Here is a 19299-nt window from a genome sequence, read left to right on the forward strand (position 1 = left end):
CGGAAGGAATTTTATGGCTGCCATAGCCCTTTCAGAACTTAAACACATACCTTGCATTGGCTCACACCTTGAACCTGGTGGTGCAGTGCTTCCTCAAAATTTATCCGAAGTTACCAGCCCTGCTCCTGAAGGTGCGAAGACTTTGCTCGCATATCTGCCGGTCGCCTGTACACTCCAGCCATATGCTGAACCATCAGCGATCGCTGAATCTTCCCCAGCATCGCCTAATAATCGACGCTGCAACAAGGTGGAACTCCACACTGCACATGGTTCAGAGGCTGTGCGAACAGAGGCGTGCTGTCATGTATTTGTGGGAGGATACACATACACGGGCAGGCAGTTGGATGGCAGACATGGAGTTGTCTGGTGTGCAGTGGTCGAAGCTCCAAGACCTCTGTCAAGTCGTTCAGTGTTTTGAGGAAAGCACACAGCTGGTAAGTGCAGACAACGCCATCATAAGCATGAGCATCCCACTAATGCGTCTGCTGATGCAAAGTTTGAGGCACATTAAGGAGCTGGCATCTGCAGCCGAGGAGGAGGGAAGCCTTGATGACAGTCAGCCATTGTCTGCTCAGGGAACTCTCCTGGACGAGGTGGCGGACGAAGAGGAGGAGGATGATGGGGATGAATATTTATGGGAGGAGGATGCTTCTCTGGGGGCAATAGAAACTGGTGGCGTTGCAAGGTCAGGTACAGGGTTTTTGCGGGACACAAGTGATGTTGATTTGCAAGAAAGTGCTCCTCAACCCAGCACAAGCAGTGAATTGACACCTGTAACATTGGCTTACATGGCTGAGTATGCCTTGTGTATCCTAAAAAGGGACCCCCGCATGATAAAAATGATGACCGATGATGAATACTGGTTGGCCTGCCTCCTGGATCCACGCTATAAAGGGAAATGACAAAATATCATGCCACATGAGAACCTTGAGCAAATATTGGCTACCAAACAAGCAACTCTTGTTGACCGTTTGGTTCAGGCATTCCCAGCACACAGCGGCAGTGATGGTTCTCACACGAGCTGTAGGGGGCAACATGGCAGAGGTGTTAGAGGTGCACAAATCAGAAGTGGCGTTGGGCAGAGGGGTTTTATGACCAGGTTGTGGAGTGATTTTGCAATGACCACAGACACGACAGGTACTGCTGCATCAATTCAAAGTAGACAGCATTTGTCCAGCATGGTTACGAACCACTTTTTCTCCCTTATCGATGTTCTCCCTCACAGGTCATTCCCCTTTGATTACTGGGCATCTAAAATAGACACCTAGCCTGAATTGGCAGAATTTGCATTACAGGAGCTCGCTTGCCCAGCTGCTAGTGTGCTATCAGAAAGAGTCTTCAGTGCTGCTGGTTCAATACTGACAGAAAAAAGGACACGTCTGGCTCCCCGAAATGTTGATGATCTAACCTTCATTAAAATGAACCAATCATGAATTTCAAATTTTTTTTGCCCCACCTTCCCCTGCTGACACGTAGCTTGCCTGAAAAATGTCCTGCTTTTGGCCTCCTCTTACTGACTTCTCCAATTCCTCCATTTGCAGCTGCTGAATGTCCACCATAGGCCATTTTTATACCTCCCTAAATGGTCTGACTCCCCCCACAGGGCCGTGGTCACCACCTGGCGCAAGCACCCGTGAGAGTGCCGTTTGCCTGGACAGGTGGGTGTGCCCACTCTTGGGCGACGGCACTGGCACAGGGTCCCTCATAGTACAATGAAGTGTCTCTGTCGATGGTGGTGGTGCACAACCAACGTCAGACACACCGTCGTAATATGAGGGGCCCTGTGCCAGTACCACCGCCCACAAGAGAGTGTTCCCCCCCAGCTCGAACAGTGCTCTACCACTTGCAATACTTACCTCTCCCTGCTCCAACAATGTGTAGTCTGTGCTGTAAAATCCTTCAATGGCACTGCCAATACAAATTTGTTGAAATGATAGATGATAGTTAAAATATACAGGGGCCCTGGCCTCCATTTAGACCAGTTAATACTTTGCGCCAACTACCACTGTCTGCAACTCTGCAGAGGAGCCCACCCCTGTACATAGCTATGCCACCTGTTTATTTATGAACTATTTTTTGGCAGAGATTTAGCCTACTTTATTATTTGGGCCTACCAACTGTGTCTGCCTCTCATTACAGTTGTCCTCCACTGAACAAAGCTATGCCGCCTGTTTAGTCCTGTTACCAATTTTGAACTGCATTTAGCCCACTTTATTATTTGGGCCTATATCTGTGTTTCCTCCTCATCCTGCCCATTGGCCAGCCACTGCTAGATGAGTCTGCTGGTACATTGACCCAGACCACTACATTCCCCTTGCACTCTTCACAGCCAGAATCTGACCTTGCTGAAAGTCAGGTTCCCCTTCCCGCATACTATACCACCTTACATGGGGACAAAGAGGAAGGTGCAGATGAAAATGCAGGTTCCTTCATCAGGTGAGGGGGGAATACTCGTTGGCGACTTCACTGGCACAGGGCCCCTCATAGTACGCAAAAGTGTCTCTGCCAGTGGGAGGTGCCACCAGTTAATACAAGAGAAGATAGTATTCTGCTACAGATGGATCTGGATAAGTTGGAAACTTGGGCTGAAAGGTGGCAGATGAGGTTTAACAATGATAAATGTAAGGTTATACACATGGGAAGAAGGAATCAATATCACCATTACACACTGAATGGGAAACCACTGGGTAAATCTGACAGGGAGAAGGACTTGGGGATCCTAGTTAATGATAAACTTACCTGGAGCAGCCAGTGCCAGGCAGCAGCTGCCAAGGCAAACAGGATCATGGGGTGCATTAAAAGAGGTCTGGATACACATGATGAGAGCATTATACTGCCTCTGTACAAATCCCTAGTTAGACCGCACATGGAGTACTGTGTCCAGTTTTGGGCACCGGTGCTCAGGAAGGATATAATGGAACTAGAGAGAGTACAAAGGAGGGCAACAAAATTAATAAAGGGGATGGGAGAACTACAATACCCAGATAGATTAGCGAAATTAGGATTATTTAGTCTAGAAAAAAGACGACTGAGAGGCGATCTAATAACCATGTATAAGTATATAAGGGGACAATACAAATATCTCGCTGAGGATCTGTTTATACCAAGGAAGGTGACGGGCACAAGGGGGCATTCTTTGCGTCTGGAGGAGAGAAGGTTTTTCCACCAACATAGAAGAGGATTCTTTACTGTTAGGGCAGTGAGAATCTGGAATTGCTTGCCTGAGGAGGTGGTGATGGCGAACTCAGTCGAGGGGTTCAAGAGAGGCCTGGATGTCTTCCTGGAGCAGAACAATATTGTATCATACAATTAGGTTCTGTAGAAGGACGTAGACCTGGGGATTTATTATGATGGAATATAGGCTGAACTGGATGGACAAATGTCTTTTTTCGGCCTTACTAACTATGTTACTATGTTACCTGCTATCAAACACACCGCCGTACTACGAGGTGCCCTGTGCCAGTGCCAATGAGAACGAGTGGGCCCCCCCTGCTTGCTCAGGATCACAGCACTTGCAAAGTTGAAATACTTACCTCTCCCTGCTCCACCGCCGTGACGTATTCCGCGTTTCCTGGGCCCACGAAAATCTTGAGCCAGCCCTACCCCCCCACGACTTCAGCTAAATGAGCCCCAGTTTTCAATGCCTAACTATTATTATAAAGTAAATTAAGATTGACAAGCTTAAGAAATAAGAATTGATGTTTTTGGCATTAAAATGGGCACTGTAGGTGTTTTCCTGTCCTCCACTCACTGCCGACTTTGATTCCCCATTGACTTGCATTGGGTTTGGTGTTTCGGTCGGCCCCAGACTTTTCGACATAATCGGCCGATTTCACCCGACCCGACTTTTGACAAAGTCGGGTTTTGCGAAACCTTGACTCGATCCTCATTGTTTAATCATTTATTTCCTGTGGCTTCATGCAAGGAGGTTACTCCTGTATTGATAAAATAAGTAATTGTCAACCCCTGCTCTGTGCTTCTGTGTCACTGCATCCGAATACCTGTCTTGCATATGATCCAGTCTCCGTCCAGTATCTGTATATGTACATGTATGACCCGGTCACCGGTCAGTATCTGTATATGTACATGTATGATCCAGTCATCAGCCAGTGTCTGTATATGTACATGTATGATCCAGTCATTAGCCAGTGTCTGTATATGTACATGTATGATCCAGTCATTAGCCAGTGTCTGTATATGTACATGTATGATCCAGTCATTAGCCAATGTCTGTATATGTACATGTATGATCCAGTCATTAGCCAGTGTCTGTATATGTATATGTATGATCCAGACATCAGCCAGTATTTGTATATGGACATGTATGATCTGGTCATCATCCAGTATGTGTATATGTACATGTATGTTCCGGTCATCTGCCAGTATATGTACATGTATGACTCGGTCACCAGCCAGTATCTGTATATGTACATGTATGATCCAGTCACCAGCCAGTATGTGTATATGTACATGTATGATCCGGTCACCAGCCAGTATCTGTATATGTACATGTATAATCCAGTCATTAGCCAGTGTCTGTATATGTACATGTATGATCCAGTCATTAGCCAGTGTCTGTATATGTACATGTATGATCCAGTCATTAGCCAGTGTCTGTATATGTACATGTATGATCCAGTCATTAGCCAGTATTTGTATATGGACATGTATGATCTGGTCATCATCCAGTATGTGTATATGGACATGTATGATCTGGTCACCAGCCAGTATCTGTATATGTACATGTATGATCCGGTCACCAGCCAGTATCTGTATATGTACATGTATGATCCGGTCATCGGCCAGTATCTGTATATGTACATGTATGATCCAGTCATCAGCCAGTGTCTGTATATGTACATGTATGATCCAGTCACCGGCCAGTATCTGTATGTGTACATGTATGATCCGGTCACCGGCCAGTATCTGTATATATACATGTATGATCTGGTCACCAGCCAGTATCTGTATATGTACATGTATGATCCGGTCCCTGGCCAGTATCTGTATATGTACATGTATGATCCGGTCCCTGGCCAGTATCTGTATATGTACATGTATGATCCGGTCATCGGCCAGTATCTGTATATGTACATGTATGATCCAGTCATCAGCCAGTGTCTGTATATGTACGTGTATGATCCAGTCACCGGCCAGTATCTGTATATGTACATGTATGATCCGGTCACCGGCCAGTATCTGTATATGTACATGTATGATCTGGTCACCAGCCAGTATCTGTATATGTACATGTATGACCCGGTCACCAGCCAGTATCTGTATATGTACATGTATGATCCAGTCACCAGCCAGTATCTGTATATGTACATGTATGATCCGGTCATCGGCCAGTATCTGTATATGTACATGTATGATCCAGTCATCAGCCAGTGTCTGTATATGTACATGTATGATCCGGTCCCCGGCCAGTATCTGTATATGTACATGTATGATCCGGTCATCGGCCAGTATCTGTATATGTACATGTATAACCCGGTCACCAGCCAGTATCTGTATATGTACATGTATGATCCAGTCACCAGCCAGTATCTGTATATGTACATGTATGATCCGGTCATCGGCCAGTATCTGTATATGTACATGTATGATCCAGTCATCAGCCAGTGTCTGTATATGTACATGTATGATCCGGTCCCCGGCCAGTATCTGTATATGTACATGTATGATCCGGTCATCGGCCAGTATCTGTATATGTACATGTATGATCCGGTCACCGGCCAGTATCTGTATATGTACATGTATGATCCGGTCACCGACCAGTATGTGTATACAGTGGGGCAAAAAAGTATTTAGTCAGTCAGCAATAGTGCAAGTTCCACCACTTAAAAAATGAGAGGCGTCTGTAATTTACATCATAGGTAGACCTCAACTATGGGAGACAAACTGAGAAAAAAAATCCAGAAAATCACATTGTCTGTTTTTTTAACATTTTATTTGCATATTATGGTGGAAAATAAGTATTTGGTCAGAAACAAAATTTCATCTCCATACTTTGTAATATATCCTTTGTTGGCAATGACAGAGGTCAAACGTTTTCTGTAAGTCTTCACAAGGTTGCCACACACTGTTGTTGGTATGTTGGCCCATTCCTCCATGCAGATCTCCTCTAGAGCAGTGATGTTTTTGGCTTTTCGCTTGGCAACACGGACTTTCAACTCCCTCCAAAGGTTTTCTATAGGGTTGAGATCTGGAGACTGGCTAGGCCTCTCCAGGACCTTGAAATGCTTCTTACGAAGCCACTCCTTCGTTGCCCTGGCGGTGTGCTTTGGATCATTGTCATGTTGAAAGACCCAGCCACGTTTCATCTTCAATGCCCTTGCTGATGGAAGGAGGTTTGCACTCAAAATCTCACGATACATGGCCCCATTCATTCTTTCATGTACCCGGATCAGTCGTCCTGGCCCCTTTGCAGAGAAACAGCCCCAAAGCATGATGTTTCCACCACCATGCTTTACAGTAGGTATGGTGTTTGATGGATGCAACTCAGTATTCTTTTTCCTCCAAACACGACAAGTTGTGTTTCTACTAAACAGTTCCAGTTTGGTTTCATCAGACCATAGGACATTCTCCCAAAACTCCTCTGGATCATCCAAATGCTCTCTAGCAAACTTCAGACGGGCCCGGACATGTACTGGCTTAAGCAGTGGGACACGTCTGGCACTGCAGGATCTGAGTCCATGGTGGCGTAGTGTGTTACTTATGGTAGGCCTTGTTACATTGGTCCCAGCTCTCTGCAGTTCATTCACTAGGTCCCCCCGCGTGGTTCTGGGATTTTTGCTCACCGTTCTTGTGATCATTCTGACCCCACGGGGTGGGATTTTGCGTGGAGCCCCAGATCGAGGGAGATTATCAGTGGTCTTGTATGTCTTCCATTTTCTAATTATTGCTCCCACTGTTGATTTCTTCACTCCAAGCTGGTTGGCTATTGTAGATTCAGTCTTCCCAGCCTGGTGCAGGGCTACAATTTTGTTTCTGGTGTCCTTTGACAGCTCTTTGGTCTTCACCATAGTGGAGTTTGGAGTCAGACTGTTTGAGGGTGTGCACAGGTGTCTTTTTATACTGATAACAAGTTTAAACAGGTGCCATTACTACAGGTAATGAGTGGAGGAAAGAGGAGACTCTTAAAGAAGAAGTTACAGGTCTGTGAGAGCCAGAAATCTTGATTGTTTGTTTCTGACCAAATACTTATTTTCCACCATAATATGCAAAAAAAATGATAAAAAAACAGACAATGTGATTTTCTGGATTTTTTTCCCTCAATTTGTCTCCCATAGTTGAGGTCTACCTATGATGTAAATTACAGACGCCTCTCATCTTTTTAAGTGGTGAAACTTGCACTATTGCTGACTGACTAAATACTTTTTTGCCCCACTGTATGTACATGTATGATCTGGTCACCGGCCAGTATCTGTATATGTACATGTATGATCCGATCATCGGCCAGTATCTGTATATGTACATGTATGATCCGGTCCCCGGCCAGTATCTGTATATGTACATGAATGATCCGGTCACCGGCCAGTATCTGTATATGTACATGTATGATCCGATCATCGGCCAGTATCTGTATATGTACATGTATGACCCGGTCACCAGCCAGTATCTGTATTTGTACATGTATGATCCGGTCACCAGACAGTATCTGTATATGTACATGTATGATCCGGTCACCAGCCAGTGTCTGTATATGTACATGTATGAGTTGGTCACCAGACAGTATCTGTATATGTACATGTATGATCCAGTTACCGGCCAGTATCTGTATATGTACATGTATGATCCGATCATCGGCCAGTATCTGTATATGTACATGTATGATCCAGTCACCAGCCAGTATCTGTATATGTACATGTATGATCCGGTCACCAGACAGTATCTGTATATGTACATGTATGATCCGGTCACCAGCCAGTGTCTGTATATGTACATGTATGATCCGGTCACCGGCCAGTATCTGTAGATTCAAGATTCAAGATTCAAAGAAGCTTTATTGGCAGGACCAAATACTCATCAGTTTTGCCAAAGCAAGTGTATAGAGGCAATAGGGATAGGGACTGAGGGGATGTTGGGTAGGAGCTGTGGGGGGAGGTGGATGGGGCAGATCCAGGTTGGGGGCTATAGTCCATGGCATAGGGGAGGTGGATGGGGCAGGTTCAGGTTGGGGGCTATAGTCCATGGCATAGGGGAGGTGGATGGGGCAGGTCCATTGTGGGGGCTATAGTCCATGGCATAGGGGAGGTGGATGGGGCAGGTCCAGGTTGGGGGCTATAGTCCATGGCATCATAGTTCTCTTTCTCGCAGTCTATGACATTCGCTCACATACCGCGCTGCTATCTCCACCGCTCTCTCTTCTTCTCCCAGCAAGATATATGTTTTCTCTTCCTCCTTCATGGTGATGAAGTCTGGGAAGAGATGTGAGAGTCTCCTGAAGTGAGTGTCCCTCACTGCTGAGTATTTGGAGCAGTGTAGCAGGAAGTGGGTTTCGTCCTCTATGGCCTCCTGGTCACAGTGTTGGCACAGTCTTTCCTCCCTGGGCTTGTAGCTCTGCCTGTGTCGGCCACATTCGATGGCCAGACTGTGGGCGCTGAGTCTATATCGGCTCAGGATCTGGCGGTCTCTGGGGTCCGGGAGTTTCTCCAGATATGGGGCCAGTCTGTAGTCTCTCTGTAGGCTCCGGTACATGGTCAGTTTCTGTGAGCTGATGATATCATTCTTCCAGTCACTGACATACCTCTCCTGGCCTTCATCTGCCATCTTCCTAATTCCGGCTTTTGTCAGGTTGTTGTGATTGGTGTTCTGGTCCGGTTGGGTTTGGCTGGGCTGTTCCGGGGGTTCTGGTTTTTCTGTTTCACCTTCATGTATCAGGGCTTTATGGTGATGGGAGCTTGGATTGCTCCTATGCAGGTGAGCCCGGAATGACAGCGCCCTCTTTAGAACTGTCAGGTGTAGAGGGAATCTGGCCAGCTCGGCCCGACAAGCACTGTTGGAGGTGGTCCGATGGACCTGGAGAAGGTGCTTGCAGAATTCCAGGTGGAATATTTCTGTTGGACTGGAGTCCCACTTTGACCAGTCTGGGTAGGTGTGAGGACCCCAGACTTCGCTGCCATACAGGAGGATTGGGGCGATGATGGAGTCGAAGATTTTTAGCCAGACCCTCACTGGTGGCTTCAGATGGTAGAGTGTCCTTCGGATGGCATAGAAGGTTTTGCAGGCCTTGTCTTTCAGGGTCTCTATGGCTTGTTTGAAGTTCCCTGACCGGTGAATCTCTAGGCCCAGGTAGGTATATTTGTCCGTTCCTGTGAGGTCGCAGTTGTTGAGGATAAATGATGGGTGTTGGTCTGATCTTCTCTTTCTCCTCTGGAACACCATGGTGTTGGTTTTCTTTAGGTTGACCGGTAGGGCCCAGGTGGAGCTGAATTTCTCTAGGATTTTCAGGTTGTCCTGGAGGCCTTTCTCGGTTGGTGACAGCAGCAGCAGGTCATCTGCATACAGCAGGAATTTCACCTGAGCGTCGTGGAGGGTGAGTCCTGGTGCTGAGGAGGATTCCAGGGCGGTAGCCAGCTCGTTGATGTAGATGTTGAAGAGCGTTGGGCTTAGGCTGCAGCCTTGTCTTACTCCGCGGCTCTGCTGGAAAAAAGCCGTTCTTTTGCCGCTCACACTCACGCTGCAGCTGCTCTCGGTGTAGGAGCTTTTGATGACATCGTAGGTCTTTCCTCCTATTCCACTCTCCAGCAGTTTCAGGAATAAGCCCGGGTGCCACACTGAATCAAAGGCCTTTTTAAAGTCCACAAAGCAGGCGTATATCTTCCCATTCTTTGTATTGTAGATGTGTCTCTGAATGAGGCTGTGCAGAGTATAGATGTGGTCAGTGGTGTGGTGGTTCGGCATGAACCCTGCTTGGCTCTTGTTGAGGACGTTGTGCTCGGTGAGGAAGGTGAGGATCCTCTTGTTCAGGATACTGTTGAACAGTTTTCCCAGGTTGCTGCTGACGCATATGCCTCTGTAGTTGGCTGGGTCATACCTGTCCCCACTCTTGTGGATAGGTGTGATGAGGCCTTGGTTCCAGGTACGAGGGAAGTAGCCGGCACTCAGTACAATATTGAAGAGTTTAACCATTGCAGCCTGTATTTCTGGTGGGCTGTACTTCAGCATTTCTGGTAGGATTCCATCTAGGCCACCGGCTTTTCTACTTCTTATGGAGGAGAGTCTCTCGGTTACTTCCTGTAGTGTTATAGGTGTATCCACCGGGTTTTGGAAGTTTTTGATTTTTTCCTCCATTGCTTTTAGTTTCGCCATTATGTTTTCCTGTTCTTGGCTTAGTCCTTCCTTTGGAATGTCTTTATAGAGGTCTCTGAAGTATTGGAGCCAGAGGTTGCCATTTTGGATATGGTTGTTGTTTTTCTTGTCTTTGGTGTCCATGTGGTTCCATAGTTCCCAGAAGGAGTGGTCTTGGAGGGCGTCTTGAAGTTGATTGAGCTTCGTAGAGATGTAACTCTGCTTCTTCCTCCTGAGGATGGTTTTGTACTGCTTTTGTATGGAGTCATAGGCTTCCCTCAGACCCAGGTGGTTGGGGTCTCTGTGTTTCTTGTTGGAGGCTGTTCTCAGGGTCTTCCGTACAGCTTTACATTCTCTGTCAAACCAGCCATTGACCTGTGTTTCTTTTGGTCTCTTGTAGTCGACTTTTTTAAGGTCGGACAGTCTGGCCATTGCGTAGAATATATTGTTGAGGTCCTTTGCTGCTTGGTTCACTCCCTCTGGGTTTGGCATGTACTCAAGGTTGTAGAAGTGGTGGAGCATCCGCTGTATTTCAGGTCTTCTGGAAGCTTCTTTATATCTTAGTGCCGATATTTTGGACCATTTATAGGATGGAGGCCGGGTGAAGAGGCCGCTCTGCTGTGGCTTCTGAGTGGATGGTTTCTCTGTAGATTTCATGTACAGAAGAAGTTGGCTGTGGTCTGACAGGTGCGTTTGTGGGGTGACTATGAAGGCGCTGACATCTGCCAGGTTCATGTCTGTAATGGCGTAATCAACTACACTCCTCCCTACATGGGAGTTTAGTGTATACCTTCCTAAGGAGTCACCCTTGCATCGTCCATTAAGGATATGAAGTCCTAAACTTTTACATACGTTCAGGAGCTTTCTGCCACTTTTGTTGACTGTACTGTCATAGCTGTTTCTCTCAGTGTGTACAGGGTCTTGGCCGTCATTCTCTGCTCCAAGTATGTAGATGTTTCCATCCGTGGTCAGGAAGTCTCTCTCTCTCCCTGTTCTTGCATTGAGGTCTCCAAAGATGAGAACTTTGCCCAGGGCCTGATAATGGGCGGCTTCTCTTTGTAAGATTTCGAAGCAGTCTGGATTGAAGTAGGGGGACTCTGGCAGTGGTATATAGGTGGCACAGAGGTGGACATCAGACTGACAGGTGAGGATGGAGCTGCTGATTCTGATCCATATGTGGCTGCCTCCTTTCTTCACCGGTTTGATGTACTGGTGGAGCTCCTCTTTATACCAGATCGCTACTCCTCCTGAGCCCCGGCCCTGTTTGATGTTTTTATTTTTCTGGGCATGGACCAAGAATTCCTTGTATCCAATAGGCACCAGGGATTCGTTTTCGGCTGTGGTCCATGTTTCCAGGAGGATCTGAATGTCTATATTTTTCATACTTTGTATAAAATCAGGGTCCTTTGTTTTAGATCCAAAGGTTGAGGCGTTGAGACCCTGGATATTCCAGCTGCTGATTGTAAGTGAAGACATTCTTCTGTGTGGTTTGTGTGTATATACCTTGTAATGAGTATGGCTGTGTGGGACAAACTGGATTTCTGACAGTTTTATAGTGGTGCTTGGTTCCATCCGGTCACATTATTATTCTGCGCAGTGCATTGAGCAGGTTTATTATCTCATCCCTATCTCTGCTCTGCATGTATCTGTGTGGGCTTGGTGGTGTCCTCGGTGGAGGTCTCCACCTCCGATGGTCTGACACTGGGTGAAGAGCTTTGTTTCCAGCTCCAGGAGGTAGCCTTGGGGTTTTCTGCTTTATCGTTCTCGGGGGTCTTTCAGTGTGATTATGGCCACTGTTGAATCCAGGCCCGGGGTCTCTGTTTAGCACGATGTCCTTCAGCTCTTTGGCCAGGAGGCTGACCCCTTGTTTGTTGAGGTGTTTATCATCGTGCAGGTGACTGTTGTTTATGGAGAGGTGTTGTGCCAGGGTCACGTTTGGCACAGTCTTGATCTTTTCAGTCAGTTCTGCATTGATGGCTTGGGTGGTTTGCCTGGGTATGTCCTTTCTTGGAAGCAGCGATGACAGAATGATTTTACTGTCCCGGAATTTTAGGTTTGCCATCTTTGCCAGGTTGATCAGTTGTTCTGCGATCTGCTGGTCTGGCCGATTGTTTGTACCCGTGTGTATAATAATGTGCTTTGGGTTGGTAAACCGTGGTCTACTGATGACCTCTGTCACCTGTTCAATACTTGCACAGCGGATTGTACGGACCTGTTTTCCTGGGAATAGCCGCTGTGTATTTAGGTACTTCCCATTTGAGTCCATTATTAGGACAATATCAGGACTTTGTGATGTCTTGGGTGGGCTACGGTGCTGCTGACGAGGGTCTGTGGTGCTGGCTTTGCTGGTGGCTGGTTCTGTTCTCTCTTCCATCTCTCTGGTTTCAGGATTTGAGTCCATTATTAGGACAGTATCAGGACTTTGTGATGTCTTGGGTGGGCTACGGTGCTGCTGACGAGGGTCTGTGGTGCTGGCTTTGCTGGTGGCTGGTTCTGTTCTCTCTTCCATCTCTCTGGTTTCAGGATTTGAGTCCATTATTAGGACAGTATCAGGACTTTGTGATGTCTTGGGTGGGCTACGGTGCTGCTGATGGGGTTCAGTGCTGGCCATATTGTCTGCCCTCTGGCTTGTTTTCGTTGCCCCCTGCTGGTTCAGATGTCCAGGGCTATGGGCTTTTAATTCTCTAATCTCCTTTCGGAGTTGATCATTGTCTTTTTTCAGCTCCCCCATTTCCTGTAGTGCTGCCTTGTATTTACACTTCATTTCACACATTTCGGCCCTTATTTTCTGTGTGGCCCTGTCATTTGCTGCTTGGTAATTTGCGTTACTTTGTGAGTTTCTTTCACATTCAAATTTCAGTTGGACCAAGTCTCTTTCTAGTTGAGATAAGAAGTCTCTGATGTTATCAGGCGAGAGGTGTGAAGTGTCGGGGGTTAGGCGGCTCTGTCTGGGAATCCCTATGTGAGCATTAGAGGTAGCTGCTGGGGCTTGTAGTCCTTTATAGGTTTGTGCCTGCTCTTTGATATCGGAGAAACAATTTTCAAATTGCTGCAGAATCTCCTCCGTCCCCTGCGCCATGACTGTGCCAGTTTTGTATAGGAGTATGGTGAGCGCATTGGTGTCATCATCTGCTTGGCTGGTAATTTTAATCTGCTGGACACCTTTATCGTTGGTTTTAGATACATGTTTGTATCGTTTGCACAGCGCAGTGCGCCAAGCTGAGGGGTGGTCTGTATAGAATAATACATTACATAGTAACATAGTAACATAGTTAGTAAGGCCGAAAAAAGACATTTGTCCATCCAGTTCAGCCTATATTCCATCATAATAAATACCCAGATCTACGTCCTTCTACAGAACCTAATAATTGTATGATACAATATTGTTCTGCTCCAGGAAGACATCCAGGCCTCTCTTGAACCCCTCGACTGAGTTCGCCATCACCACCTCCTCAGGCAAGCAATTCCAGATTCTCACTGCCCTAACAGTAAAGAATCCTCTTCTATGTTGGTGGAAAAACCTTCTCTCCTCCAGACGCAAAGAATGCCCCCTTGTGCCCGTCACCTTCCTTGGTATAAACAGATCCTCAGCGAGATATTTGTATTGTCCCCTTATATACTTATACATGGTTATTAGATCGCCCCTCAGTCGTCTTTTTTCTAGACTAAATAATCCTAATTTCGCTAATCTATCTGGGTATTGTAGTTCTCCCATCCCCTTTATTAATTTTGTTGCCCTCCTTTGTACTCTCTCTAGTTCCATTATATCCTTCCTGAGCACCGGTGCCCAAAACTGGACACAGTACTCCATGTGCGGTCTAACTAGGGATTTGTACAGAGGCAGTATAATGCTCTCATCATGTGTATCCAGACCTCTTTTAATGCACCCCATGATCCTGTTTGCCTTGGCAGCTGCTGCCTGGCACTGGCTGCTCCAGGTAAGTTTATCATTAACTAGGATCCCCAAGTCCTTCTCCCTGTCAGATTTACCCAGTGGTTTCCCGTTCAGTGTGTAATGGTGATATTGATTCCCTCTTCCCATGTGTATAACCTTACATTTATCATTGTTAAACCTCATCTGCCACCTTTCAGCCCAAGTTTCCAACTTATCCAGATCCATCTGTAGCAGAATACTATCTTCTCTTGTATTAACTGCTTTACATAGTTTTGTATCATCTGCAAATATCGATATTTTACTGTGTAAACCTTCTACCAGATCATTAATGAATATGTTGAAGAGAACAGGTCCCAATACTGACCCCTGCGGTACCCCACTGGTCACAGCGACCCAGTTAGAGACTATACCATTTATAACCACCCTCTGCTTTCTATCACTAAGCCAGTTACTAACCCATTTACACACATTTTCCCCCAGACCAAGCATTCTCATTTTGTGTACCAACCTCTTGTGCGGCACGGTATCAAACGCTTTGGAAAAATCGAGATATACCACGTCCAATGACTCACCGTGGTCCAGTCTATAGCTTACCTCTTCATAAAAACTGATTAGATTGGTTTGACAGGAGCGATTTCTCATAAACCCATGCTGATATGGAGTTAAACAGTTATTCTCATTGAGATAATCCAGAATAACATCCCTCAGAAACCCTTCAAATATTTTACCAACAATAGAGGTTTTTTTTCTTTTTGGTTCTTTCTTTGTGAAATCTGCATAAAGAGTCTCTGGATTCTCTCTAACGTAGTCCATCTTGGATTTATTGCCCCCCTGTGTTATCCCCAGATCTGGCCCCCAGCATTCCTGTGTCTCTGGCTCTGGGCTTTGTTCATTTACATGTTCTAAATTTGTGTTTTCCATTTTGTAGTTATATGTTAATTATAATCCTTGTTTCTAAGAAGATTAATTTGTAGCAAGTCTATAGGTTGTGTTGTAGTTAAAGAATTCTCCTACCTTCTATAGGTCCAGGTATCAGGATGTCAGATGTATGATGTCGGCTGCTTCCAGTCTGTGTCCTCCAGGAGATTCTTGTTTTGTCCTTTAAATCCTCCAATTCTTCCTTTTTTCATAAAATGTAAAGTCCAGTTCAGTCCAGATCACTTTTATGTTCCACGGAGTTGAGTTTTTCCAGGTTTTGTCTTACAGTTGCCTCATTACAAGGTATAAAGTGATGGAAATTCAGGAGCTCATGTTCAGTGCTTCTTACTCCTAGGAATGGGGCGGGATCTATCTGTATATGTACATGTATGATCCGATCATCGGCCAGTATCTGTATATGTACATGTATGATCCGGTCCCCGGCCAGTATCTGTATATGTACATGTATGACCCGGTCACCGGCCAGTATCTGTATATGTACATGTATGATCCGGTCACCAGACAGTATCTGTATATGTACATGTATGATCCGATCATCGGCCAGTATCTGTATATGTACATGTATGACCCGGTCACCAGCCAGTATCTGTATATGTACATGTATGATCTGGTGATCAGCCAGTATCTGTATATGTACATGTATGATCCGATCATCGGCCAGTATCTGTATATGTACATGTATGATCCGGTCACCAGCCAGTATCTGTATATGTACATGTATGATCCGGTCACCAGACAGTATCTGTATATGTACATGTATGATCCAGTTACCGGCCAGTATCTGTATATGTACATGTATGATCCGATCATCGGCCAGTATCTGTATATGTACATGTATGATCCGGTCACCAGCCAGTGTCTGTATATGTACATGTATGATCCGGTCATCGGCCAGTATCTGTATATGTACATGTATAATCAGTCACCGGCCAGTATCTGTATATGTACATGTATGAGTTGGTCACCAGACAGTATCTGTATATGTACATGTATGATCCGGTCACCAGCCAGTGTCTGTATATGTACATGTATGATCCGGTCACCGGCCAGTATCTGTATATGCACATGTATGATCCGATCATCGGCCAGTATCTGTATATGTACATGTATGATCCGGTCCCCGGCCAGTATCTGTATATGTACATGTATGACCCGGTCACCGGCCAGTATCTGTATATGTACATGTATGATCCAGTTACCGGCCAGTATCTGTATATGTACATGTATGATCCGATCATCGGCCAGTATCTGTATATGTACATGTATGACCCGGTCACCAGCCAGTATCTGTATATGTACATGTATGATCTGGTGATCAGCCAGTATCTGTATATGTACATGTATGACCCGGTCACCGGCCAGTATCTGTATATGTACATGTATGATCCGGTCACCAGACAGTATCTGTATATGTACATGTATGATCCGGTCACCAGCCAGTGTCTGTATATGTACATGTATGAGTTGGTCACCAGACAGTATCTGTATATGTACATGTATGATCCAGTTACCGGCCAGTATCTGTATATGTACATGTATGATCCGATCATTGGCCAGTATCTGTATATGTACATGTATGATCCGGTCACCAGCCAGTATCTGTATATGTACATGTATGATCCGGTCACCAGACAGTATCTGTATATGTACATGTATGATCCAGTTACCGGCCAGTATCTGTATATGTACATGTATGATCCGATCATCGGCCAGTATCTGTATATGTACATGTATGATCCGGTCACCAGCCAGTATCTGTATATGTACATGTATGATCCGGTCACCAGACAGTATCTGTATATGTACATGTATGATCCAGTTGCCGGCCAGTATCTGTATATGTACATGTATGATCCGATCATCGGCCAGTATCTGTATATGTACATGTATGATCCGGTCACCAGCTAGTGTCTGTATATGTACATGTATGATCCGGTCACCGGCCAGTATCTGTATATGTACATGTATGATCCAGTTACCGGCCAGTATCTGTATATGTACATGTATGATCCGGTCACCAGCTAGTGTCTGTATATGTACATGTATGACCCGGTCACCAGACAGTATCTGTATATGTACATGTATGATCCAGTTACCGGCCAGTATCTGTATATGTACATGTATGATCCGATCATCGGCCAGTATCTGTATATGTACATGTATGATACGGTCACCAGCCAGTGTCTGTATATGTACATGTATGATCCGGTCATCGGCCAGTATCTGTATATGTACATGTATGATCAGTCACCGGCCAGTATCTGTATATGTACATGTATGATCCGGTCATCGGCCAGTATCTGTATATGTACATGTATGATCAGTCACCAGCCAGTATCTGTATATGTACATGTATGATCCGGTCATCGGCCAGTATGTGTATATGTACATGTATGATCCAGTTACCGGCCAGTATCTGTATATGTACATGTATGATCCGGTCATCGGCCAGTATCTGTATATGTACATGTATGATCCAGTTACCGGCCAGTATCTGTATATGTACATGTATGATCCGGTCATCGGCCAGTATCTGTATATGTACATGTATGATCAGTCACCGGCCAGTATCTGTATATGTACATGTATGATCCGGTCATCGGCCAGTATCTGTATATGTACATGTATGAGTTGGTCACCAGCCAGTATCTGTATACGTACATGTATGATCAGTCACCGGCCAGTGTCTGTATATGTACATGTATGACCCGGTCACCGGCCATTATGTGTATATGTACATGTATGATCCGGTCACCGGCCAGTATCTGTATATGTACATGTATGATACGGTCACCAGCCAGTGTCTGTATATGTACATGTATGACCCGGTCACCGGCCATTATGTGTATATGTACATGTATGATCCGATCATCGGCCAGTATCTGTATATGTACATGTATGATACGGTCACCAGCCAGTGTCTGTATATGTACATGTATGATCCGGTCATCGGCCAGTATCTGTATATGTACATGTATGATCAGTCACCGGCCAGTATCTGTATATGTACATGTATGATCCGGTCATCGGCCAGTATCTGTATATGTACATGTATGATCAGTCACCAGCCAGTATCTGTATATGTACATGTATGATCCGGTCATCGGCCAGTATGTGTATATGTACATGTATGATCCAGTTACCGGCCAGTATCTGTATATGTACATGTATGATCCGGTCATCGGCCAGTATCTGTATATGTACATGTATGATCCAGTTACCGGCCAGTATCTGTATATGTACATGTATGATCCGGTCATCGGCCAGTATCTGTATATGTACATGTATGATCAGTCACCGGCCAGTATCTGTATATGTACATGTATGATCCGGTCATCGGCCAGTATCTGTATATGTACATGTATGAGTTGGTCACCAGCCAGTATCTGTATACGTACATGTATGATCAGTCACCGGCCAGTGTCTGTATATGTACATGTATGACCCGGTCACCGGCCATTATGTGTATATGTACATGTATGATCCGGTCACCGGCCAGTATCTGTATATGTACATGTATGAGTTGGTCACCAGACAGTATCTGTATATATTTAGATAAAAAGTGCTACTGAGGGCACAGACCGTGTGGAATCAAATGATATAAGGGACCAGATTGTGAGGACAATTTAGCAATGTCAGTCCACGTCAGTGGACAGATTCGTGAGGTCAGGTGAGTGGCCTTTCGAAAGAGATGTGTTTTCATAGGACACTGAAAACTGATTGGAAGGAAAGAGGTGCTTGATGTTCAAACCTGAGAATCTTTACAATATTTTTACAATGTTACCCACTATTCAGGTATATCAAAAGATTCAAACTTTTATGTACTTTGTTTTTAAAAATCTTTTTTGTAGATTCTGTCCCAAAACAACAAAATGAGATGCAAGCAGCAGTGACAGCCGTACTTTGTGACTCAAACCAGCATAGGAGGCTACGTAAGATTCGCAGTTCCATGTCTATGCAGTAGCAATTGTCACCTTATCACTACACAGCGCCATGTTCACCTGCTCCACATCACTATGCGTGGTGGGCACCTGCTTCTGACCTCTCAGCACCATGCTGACCTGCTCCTGACAATTCAGTGCCATGTTCACCTGCTTCTGAACAGTCAGCGCCATGTTCATCTGCTCGGCATCACTATGCGTGGTGGGCACCTGCTTCTGACCTCTTAG

General features: G+C 45.5%; 1 protein-coding gene across 1 annotated transcript in view; it reads left to right on the forward strand.

Annotated features, from left to right (window-relative positions):
- Window positions 1-19299, forward strand: part of LOC138681001 (T-cell differentiation antigen CD6-like) — a 361581-nt gene that overhangs the window by 254979 nt on the left and 87303 nt on the right. The window contains exon 10 of the mRNA XM_069768182.1: window positions 18982-19062. Within this exon, the coding sequence (XP_069624283.1) occupies window positions 18982-19062 (81 nt within the window). The remainder of the gene's footprint in view (window positions 1-18981; window positions 19063-19299) is intronic.

This window comes from Ranitomeya imitator, chromosome 5 (genome assembly GCF_032444005.1).
Source record: "Ranitomeya imitator isolate aRanImi1 chromosome 5, aRanImi1.pri, whole genome shotgun sequence".
NCBI classification, from domain to species: domain Eukaryota; kingdom Metazoa; phylum Chordata; class Amphibia; order Anura; family Dendrobatidae; genus Ranitomeya; species Ranitomeya imitator.